The sequence below is a fragment of the Mercurialis annua genome, linkage group LG7 (assembly GCF_937616625.2).
Source record: "Mercurialis annua linkage group LG7, ddMerAnnu1.2, whole genome shotgun sequence".
NCBI lineage: Eukaryota > Viridiplantae > Streptophyta > Magnoliopsida > Malpighiales > Euphorbiaceae > Mercurialis > Mercurialis annua.
The window spans coordinates 16075842-16085223 of NC_065576.1; the positions used below are offsets into that span (position 1 = coordinate 16075842).

General features: G+C 40.4%; 1 protein-coding gene across 1 annotated transcript; it reads left to right on the plus strand.

Moving 5' to 3' along the window:
• Window positions 1–258: 258 nt before the first annotated feature.
• On the plus strand, window positions 259–2176 carry LOC126656914 (uncharacterized). Its single transcript, XM_050351538.1, has 4 exons — window positions 259–888; window positions 976–1269; window positions 1387–1685; window positions 1786–2176. Exons 1-4 carry the CDS (start codon window positions 259–261, stop codon window positions 2174–2176), a joined length of 1614 nt encoding a protein of 537 aa, XP_050207495.1.
• The last annotated feature ends 7206 nt before the right edge of the window (window positions 2177–9382 follow it).

Here is a 9382-nt window from a genome sequence, read left to right on the forward strand (position 1 = left end):
CTATTACTATATGCCGCGTAACGCTTGTTCTTCACAGAATATTTAATCAGCGTTACTCGGGATATAGTACATAGCGCACTTAAGGAGAACGACGCTGGAAGGCTGCCGAATATTTTTTTTCGTTCCTACACATATATGGTGGTCGGGTTACGGGCGCCAGTTTTGCGAATGGGATAGGTCCATAGCCTTTTAGCAGTCAATTACATTGACGTTGCTACCCTTGAGCCTGTAAACCACCTAATTATTTATGCAACAGACATGAATCAGGACCGCAGTTGGATGTATATTAGACATAGTAATGGATTGCTAGCGGAAGGATTTTTTGATAAGGTTGAGGAGTTTGTCGACTTTGCTTTACGACATCCTAAATGTAAGAGTGGGGCAAAAATCAAATGGCCGTGCTCTAGGAGAAAATGCAGAAACACAAATTACCGAGATCCAGAAGATGTCAAGTTACATGTGTTGCAGTCTAGGTTTGTTGAAGATTACCAAGTGTGGGTTCATCACGGTGAGGGCACTGTCCTGAATCCTTCTCCTTGGGCACAACCACCGGGTAATTACGATCAGTTTGACTACGGAAATGACGAGGACGGTTTTGATGCAGTTCAGAGAATGGTGATCGATGCAGATGGTCCTGAAATGTTTACTGATGAAGAGCCTCCTAATCAAGAAGCCCAGAGATTTTATGATATGATGCGTTCGGCGGAAGAAGAAATATGGCCCGGGAATAACAGACACTCCCCTTTGTCCGCGGCAACTAACATGTTGGACATTAAATGTCGCCATCAGGGTTTAGTTGCTTTAATTGACGACATTTGTAGTTTAATGCAAGAATTGCTGCCAGAGGACAACAAGATGCCATCGAATTTTTCTAAAATTAAAAAGCTGGTGAAAGGTTTGGGGTTGCTGGTGAAAGGTTTGGGGTTGCCGGTGGAGGTTATTGACTGCTGTTTTTACAACTGCATGCTTTTCTAGGGGGAAGATGAGGCTTTAACGTATTGTAAAGTTTGTGGCCACGAACGGTGGAAACCAGTTACCAAAAGCAATTCTTCCAGAAAACGAAAGGCCAACGTGCCATATAAGAAGATGTTTTATTTTCCAATTACTCCGAGGCTGCAGAGGTTGTATGCTTCGAAAGCCACAGCTGGGCATATGACATGGCATGCCAAACATGAAATGGAAGACGGGAAAATGTGTCATCCGTCTGATTCTCCAGCTTGGAAACGGTTTAGTGAGTTGCATACGGATTTTGCTGACGAACCTCGAAATGTTAGACTTGGCTTATGCACTGATGGGTTTCAACCGTTTGGCAGTTTCGGGTCACCTTATTCTTCATGAACGGTAATTGTGACGCCTTATTATCTGCCTCCAGGCATGTGCATGAAGGATGAGTTCAAGTTTTTAACGATACTTGTCCCGGGTCCGCGTAATCCGAAAAACACTATGGACATTTTCCTCCAGCCGTTGATAGTAGAGTTAAACCAATTGTGGGAATCTGGGATCTGGACCTTTGTTATTCACAAGCGTCAGAACTTTCAGATGAAAGCGGCCCTTATGTGGACAATTAATGATTTCTCGGCCTATTCAATGCTATCTGGTTGGAGCACATTAGGTAGATTGGCATGTCCATATTGCATGGAAGATACGAATGCATTCACACTTACTGAGAGTGGTAAACAATCATGGTTTGACTGCCACAGAAAGTTTCTACCTCCGGGGCATCGTTTTCGTCGAAATGTCACAGATTTTTGAAAAGGTAAACAAGAAAAAAAACCATTTTCGTAGGGTGAAAACAGGAGATGAACTGTTGGCAGAGGTGGACCACCTAGGGTTTAGGAGGGCATATGAGCCCGATGCAAAAGCTATTAATGCCGATTTGTCGAAGAAGTGTGGTTGGAACAGAAAAAGTATATTTTGGGATTTGCCGTATTGGAGAACAAATGTGATTCGGCATAATTTTGATGTCATGCATATCGAGAAAAATATTTTTGACAACGTTTTCAATGCCGTGCTGAATGTTCCTGGGAAGACTAAGGACCATGCAAAATCTAGGGCAGAGTTAAATGATCTTTGCGATCGTCCGGAACTAGCACACGACCCAACTATTGGTAGATATCCGAATTATGCTCTGGACAAGGAAAAAAAAATTATTGCTAGAATGGATTCAGCAAATTAAATTCCCGGATGGTTACGTGTCAAACTTGTCTCGGTGTGTTGATTCAACCAAACAGAAAATGATGGGCATGAAAAGCCACGACTGTCATGTGTTTATGCAGCGACTCCTACCAATTGCGCTGTGTGAGCTTCTCCCAAAAGAGATATGGGAGCCTATAGCAGAGTTGAGTATCTTCTTCAGGGAGTTAACTGCTACATCACTTAAGGGCGAGGATCTGAAACGTATGGAAGAAGAAATCCCGAAGATACTTTGCAAGTTGGAACGCATATTTCCTCCCAGCTTTTTTGATTCGATGGAACATCTTCCTGTACACCTTCCATACGAAGCTAGAATGGCTGGACCGGTTCAGTATCGGTGGATGTATCCATTTGAAAGGTGATGTAAATATATCTCTTTTATATTCATCGGGTGTTGTTTGAAGTGTTTAATTGTATTAATCAATTCATGATTGAACAGATATTTGCGGAAATTGAAAAAAAAGGTATCCAATAAAAGTCGGGTGGAAGGCATCATTAGTAGCGGATACCTAATATAGGAAACAGCAAAATTTGCGTCTTTTTATTTTACGGATGGTGATCCGACGTTACCCTGTCGACTGCAAATAAATGAGGTATTCGATACCGATATGGATGATGATGTCGACCGACTTTCAATTTTCAGAACAGTTGGGGAACCCATAGGTGCCTGCCGCAAAAGACATCTGGACGAGTCTGAATATGTCGCCGCCCGGAGTTACGTCCTTTTAAATTGTGCGGAAATTGAACCTTACAGAGAGTAAGCATTGCTTCTACACTTTTCAATGTATTACTGAGTTACAAAATTTAATTCGCCAGCTCACAAATTCTCATGTATTCTTCTGAAAGTGTTTTCGAGGATGAATTGCATGCAATCAACCCCGCAATCACGCGGATCGAAGTTGAAGGAAAGTTAGAAAGGGAATTTGCGTCCTGGTTTGAAGGACATGTAAGTATTGGCGACGTACGTCTTCTTTTATTTCTCGTTCGTTTTAATTGCTGACTCATGTAAATATTTACTGTCCTGCAGGTGAAGGACCCAGCTACATGTACGAATCCCTATATTCTGAGTCTTGCGAAAGGCCCACTTAGATCAGTCAAAACATATAAGGGATATCGTGTAAACTGGTTCAAATTCAATACTCAAGATTATGGCGAGGATCGAGTTACTATGAATAGTGGAGTTTGTGTTAAAGGGTCTCTCTTCGGTCTAGCCGTAAGCGACTTTTATGGAATGCTAACTGACATTATTGAGATAGAGTATCCAGCTCTGCCAATTAAAAGGACCGTCCTATTTAAATGCGATTGGTTTGATCCAACTCCAAATGTGGTTATGTCAGTGCATCGTCGATACAACATGGTAGACGTTAATCACAGAAGGAGGTACAACAAGTACGAACCTTTTATTCTAGCCGAACAGTGCGGTCAAGTCCATTACTTACCATACCCAAGTAAAAGACGAGATAAAAAGGACCGGTGGGCAGTATGCAGGATAAAGGCTAGATCTGAGCTTGACATGCCAGAGGAGGTTATTCTGGCTTTCCAGGACGACGTCGTAGAACATGCTCTTAATGTGGAAACAACTGATGATCCGATTAATTTGGTTGACCCGGACGAGGAAGCAGATGAGGAGGCGTTGGAAATGACGCCAACAGCAGAGATAGCCGATGATTTTCTACCATCCTCATCAGACAAACTGGAGGACTACGAAGAGTTGTAGTGTAGGGCTAATTAATGTAATAGAATCCGTATGACTAGTATTGTTACATGCATTAATGACTGATATTTATGTTTTTTTATATGTATGTTTCTCGACGAATTGATTAATTATTTATTGATATTTGTTATTTATGTACGAAATTGTATGTGCATATCTACTTCTTTATAGATATGAGGGGTCAGGGTAGCCGCAGACATGTTCAGGACCGTCGACAGGGAGATCCGAGAGACACTCCCCCCACAGATGCTCCACCTGACGGGGATGATCCGCAGCTTGAGGCGGCGCCTGGGCCGCAGAGGGAGGCCCAGCAGCAGGTCGAGTATGAGATTGATGCCTCGGGGAGGTTAATGGTCGCACCTGACGCTCTGAGGTATCACTGTTATCCATTTTTTAAAGTTTAGTTATAAAACACTATTTGAACTAATTTTATGTTTTGAAATGACAGGGAGCGGCTACATGACAGCGAGAAGGTCTCCAGAGGCTTGCTGGACATCTTTCGTTCCTGCTGGTTCATAGAAGGTTCTTCCTGGAAGGGATTGAAGGCGGAGCAGAAGACGTTCTACTGGGAGGAGTTCAAGGTAATATTTACATTAACATTTTATTCAATTTTCAGTTTCATATTATTCAAATTTACTAATTAATTATCTATTTATATGTTAAATACGTGCAGAAGAAGTTTTGGTGGGACTCCATCTATCCCGAGCAGGCGATTAGAGATGTCTTTATGAGACATGCTGCTAATCGTTACAAGGACACAATTCACGCGATGAAGAGTGTCAGGGATAACAGTGTCACAGATGATATTTGGGCGGCATGGAATGCGATCTGGGATACGGCTGAGGCGAAGAGGAAGTCTGCCATCGCTCGGGCTAACAGGATGAGTGAGCCGTCAGGGCCCGGGACTGGACCGGTGCGGCACACGGCAGGATCGCGCTCAGCTGTGAAGCATATGACCGTTTTGGTAAGTTCTCTAAATTTGTATTCTTCAGACTTAAATGATTATAGTGTTTAAATGTTCATTATTTACATCAAATTCAATTTATGGTTTTTTGTCTCAGAGTCAGGAGCTCGGTCGTCCTGCGACATATGCTGAGTTGCATGTTCGTATGCACTCGACGAAGGACGATCGGAACAAGTATGTCGACAAGAGGTCGCAGGATAAGTATGTAAGTCTGATGTAACTTGAAATTGAATTGTTATTACTTGATTATAGTTAAAACATGTGAAATATAAATTGTGAACTGTGAATTGTATATAGCCCATGTGTGTTTGCATGAAGTCCCTGAAAATGGGTGATGCTCGTATTATAGAGGAGATGCTGCCGAATTTTAGTTAGGAATTTAAAGTTAACTATTTTTGTTTTAGATTATCGAAATCGTACTAACTTGACTACCTGTTTATTTTTTCAGGAGCGTTTCCTTGCAGAGCGTGCAGCTGCGACCCAGTCCTCCCCGGCTGAGGGCAGCTCGTCGACGCCGCAGTCCATCGACGAGAACGAACTGTTCTTGTCTCTCGAGGCGGTGAAGAAGCAGCGGGTTTACGGAGTTGGTTCAGCTTCAGCTTCGTACATCGCGTCATTCAAGGGCACCGGTGTGCGCCGCGGCTCCTGCTCGTCGTCCCAGCAGACTCACCCGACTGAGGACATCGAGGAGCGGATCCAGAGAGAGGTATCCGCTCGTGTGCAAGGGACGCGGGAAGAGATTCAGAGGGATGTGGAGTCTTCCGTCGACGAGCGGATTGCTGAGAGGGTCCGCTCGGAGCTGGCAAAGATGATGAGCTCTCTACCGCCAGCCATTCGCCCCCCGCAGCCCCCCTCAGGTCCAGATGACGAGGATATTACTAGACTTTAGTTTTTTGTATTCCTATACAGTATTATGTTTATAAACATCAACGAATTTGTTAACGTTTTTTCCGTATTTATATATAGATACTTTTGATTGATTTTATTTAGTGTGTTTGTATGTGTATATTATTTTTGTAATTCTGAACAGGTATAATAGACAAAAAACATCCCATAACGGGCAGGAAAACGGCAATTTTTTTGTCGGAAATGAAGCCGTTTTGCTGACGGGTTTCTTCCTTTACCGACAGATTAATCCGTCGGTAATTCCATACCGTTTTTCGACAACAAACAGTACCGACGGATTATCCGTCGGTAAAGAAAAAAAGGGACGACGGAATTTACCGACGGATTATCCGTCGGTAAACCCGCCGACGGAATATCCGTCGGTATATCGTTGGATCATCGTCGGCAATGTCCCTCTATCACCGACAGTTTTACCGACGATTATCCGTCGCAACATTTACCGACGGAAAAATCGGTCGGTAAAACGTTGGATCTTCGTCGGTGTGTTGGTCACAACTCACCGACGGACGTCGAATTTTACCGACCATTTTTTTTCCGTCGGTGATGTTTCCCGACGGATAGTTTTTGTTGCCAAAGAATGCCGACGAAAAGTGTGCCGACGGATTGTATCCGTCGGCAATCCGTCGGAAAAGCAGTTTCCCGACGGATTTCCATGTGTTAGTGACGGAAAATTCCGTCGCTAACACCAGACATTCCTGTAGTGAATGAAACTTACTTGAAACTGATTTAAAGTCACAAAACTCAACTGAAACTCATATTTAACTCTTTTCAAAGTGAAACGTTTCCGAAATATTTATGAAACTAGTAAGAAGTTCGTTTGAACATTTGAAATTAATTTGAACTTTTATGAAATTACAACAGAATCATTATGAAATTCTTATAATTTTTTTGATGAAGTTAATTTGAAGTGAATTTTAATGAAACTAATTGTTACGATACTAATGAATTGGTTATGGAACTCTAATGAAACTTATTTTAAAATCAATTTAAACTTATGAAATTTTTATGGAAGTCATTAATATTCATTTGAGATTCTGCAAAACTTGTTTGAAACTGTTCGCGGGAAAATATTTCCATACTTGAATTTTTCAATTTGTAGATGGGTAATGATAACTTGTGAATCACGTAGGTAATCTCGAATCTAGAGTGTCTTCAGGAATGCACCTGAAACTCATAAACAACCGTTACAAGGGCGCCAGAATGTGATTCCTACAAGCCTCTCCGACTGTTAAGCTAGTAACCATTTAAGTGAATGAAAAAAAAGAGAAGTGAAAATGAGCTATGAGTTGAGAGAAAAGGAGCATTAACATTTTTACCTATGTTTTCTAAGTCTTTGTCTTGGGTATGTTGTCTCTTTGTTTGGATCGACAATTCTGATTTTGTTCTCTTTGTTTGTGTATAGAATACTGGAGATGTCAGAGTACCTTCTGTCAAATTTTGTTTTTATAATCAGGCAAATCCTACTCGGTCGGCCGAGATGGTCTCTATACTGTGTAATTGGGTAAATCCTACTCGGTTGTCCGAGCAAGTCTTTCTTTGTTATCTGTGTTGCTTAGCTAGCCGAGATGGTCCCTTCTGAGCAAGGTGTTGTCTGATTGTTTGCCTTTGTGATGTTATCGTCTTGACTATCTCGTTGGCAATGTCGGTTTTGAAGGTGAGGATAACTGATTAAGTTCCTTTTTGAGATTGTTCCATCTATCTTGTTATCACAAGTCCCCCCTAGTTTGATGGATGTTTATGTCCGTGCTTGGTTTTTTACGTTCGTTGTCGGTTTTTTCTTGGTCAGTTTTCTGGCTTTTTATGTTTGCGACTTTTGGATTGCTTACTTTTCTTGCTGTGTACGTTTTGTGACACGTGTTCTTAATTTACTACCGTCGGTTGACATCTGTTCTCCACTAACATATTTATTGAGGCGTTGTTTGAGTTGCCCAGCTTCGGTTTTATATATAAACCATTCTTGTTTTCATTTTTCTACTTTTTCTCATTCTTTTTTCTCTTCCTTTCTTTGCTCCTTCAGAAGAGTTGTGTTTCTAATTTGAAGATTCATCAGTAAGTACTTTTTTCTTGCGTTTTGATCTTTTGTTGTTGTCTTTTCTTGTTTTTATTGTTTGTTCTTCGTGTTCTTGGGTATTTTTGCATGTTAGGTTTGTGTAGTTGGGTTGGGTGATTTATTTTTAGTTGTTTTTTCTTCTCGGTTTAATAATGTCATATGTGGAAGATTCCTAGAATGTAAATGAGGAGATTTATTATGTCGATGATGGTGAGAAGACATCAAGGGTTAATCACTCCGAAAACACTGCCGGGGCCGAGCATACTAGTTCAGCCGAGGAGATCAGTTGCTCAGAGGCGACCTCCCATGTTTGGCCTAAACGAATATGGCCTAGAAGTAGTAAAGACGGCCGAGATTTGCAATGTTTGGATGGAAACTACCCTTGCCGAGTTAAACAAGAACTATTTAACCTATCTCAGCTCGTAACTTAGGTTACTAGAGGGATATTCCTTAGAGTTGTCTCCTCCAGGTTTAACTATAAATCATTCGGTTGACTCAGATTTTGTAGTCATGAGCGTATAACACCTTCATTCGGGTGTTCGAATTACCCTTAGTCAATTTGACCCTAATGGGGTTAGACATTTTTCTGTCTGCGGTTAGGGGTGAGCACGGCTCGGTTCGGTTCGGTTTTGAAAAATCCGATACCAAGCCAAACCACCCCAGTAAATGAAAGCCAGATTACACTTTTTCGGTTAGCGTTTATTTCGGTCAGTTAACTGAATTCTCGGTTATTAACGGTTTGGTTCAGTTGGTTTTATTCGGTTCCGAAATTAAAAAAAACACAAAATTCAATTTTAAATCTAAATCAGAAAAATTATCAGAAAAATATAAACCAAAAAATATATTAACAAATAAATATAAATATGTTGTATTGATTATTTACAACAAATGAATTAATTTTTACATATTATTCTACCATTTTCTTCAATATACATAAATGAAGAGCTAAACCAAAATCCTAATTTCCTTAGGTGTAGATCTTGTTCTCTCTATCTGAATTAGTAGACCTAACAAATCAAAAATACAATAAATTAAAATTTAATCAAACAAAAACAGTAAACAAAATAAATAATTATTCACTAAAAGAAATTAACCCAAAATTGGTTAAAAATATTGGATCTAAGAGAATAACTCGAAAAGACGAGACTCATCCGAGATTCTTAAAAATTCCGGATGAATCATAAAAAAAAGAGTTCGATCTATGAGAAAAATTTGATTAAATTGATAAGAGTTTATTTACCTAATAAAGTTCATGTTTTCTTCAGCAAATCACTACAAATTTCGTATATACACCTTTACAATTAATAAAAGAGACTAAAAACGAGTAAATATCGAAAAAATAGAAAAGAAATAATGGAAAAAAAGAAGAAAGAAAAGAGAGATGGGCAAGAAATGGTTTGTGTCTGAGTGAGGGAGTGTGGCTGGCGGCACTGAGTGAGGAAAAGAGAGGGGAAATTAGGGTTTTTAGGTTAAAGTAGTGCATATATAGCATGTTATGTAAATGACTAAAATAGCCCCTTTTAATATTTCGGTTTTCAGTTCGGTTCGGTTAACC

Coding starts and splice junctions, on each gene's coding strand:
- LOC126656914 (XM_050351538.1), top strand. CDS start 259: ATGAATCAGGACCGCAGTTGGATGTATATTAGACATAGTAATGGATTG. Junction 889..975: donor TTTCTAAAATTAAAAAGCTG/GTGAAAGGTTTG, acceptor ATGCTTTTCTAG/GGGGAAGATGAGGCTTTAAC. Junction 1,270..1,386: donor TTGCTGACGAACCTCGAAAT/GTTAGACTTGGC, acceptor ATGTGCATGAAG/GATGAGTTCAAGTTTTTAAC.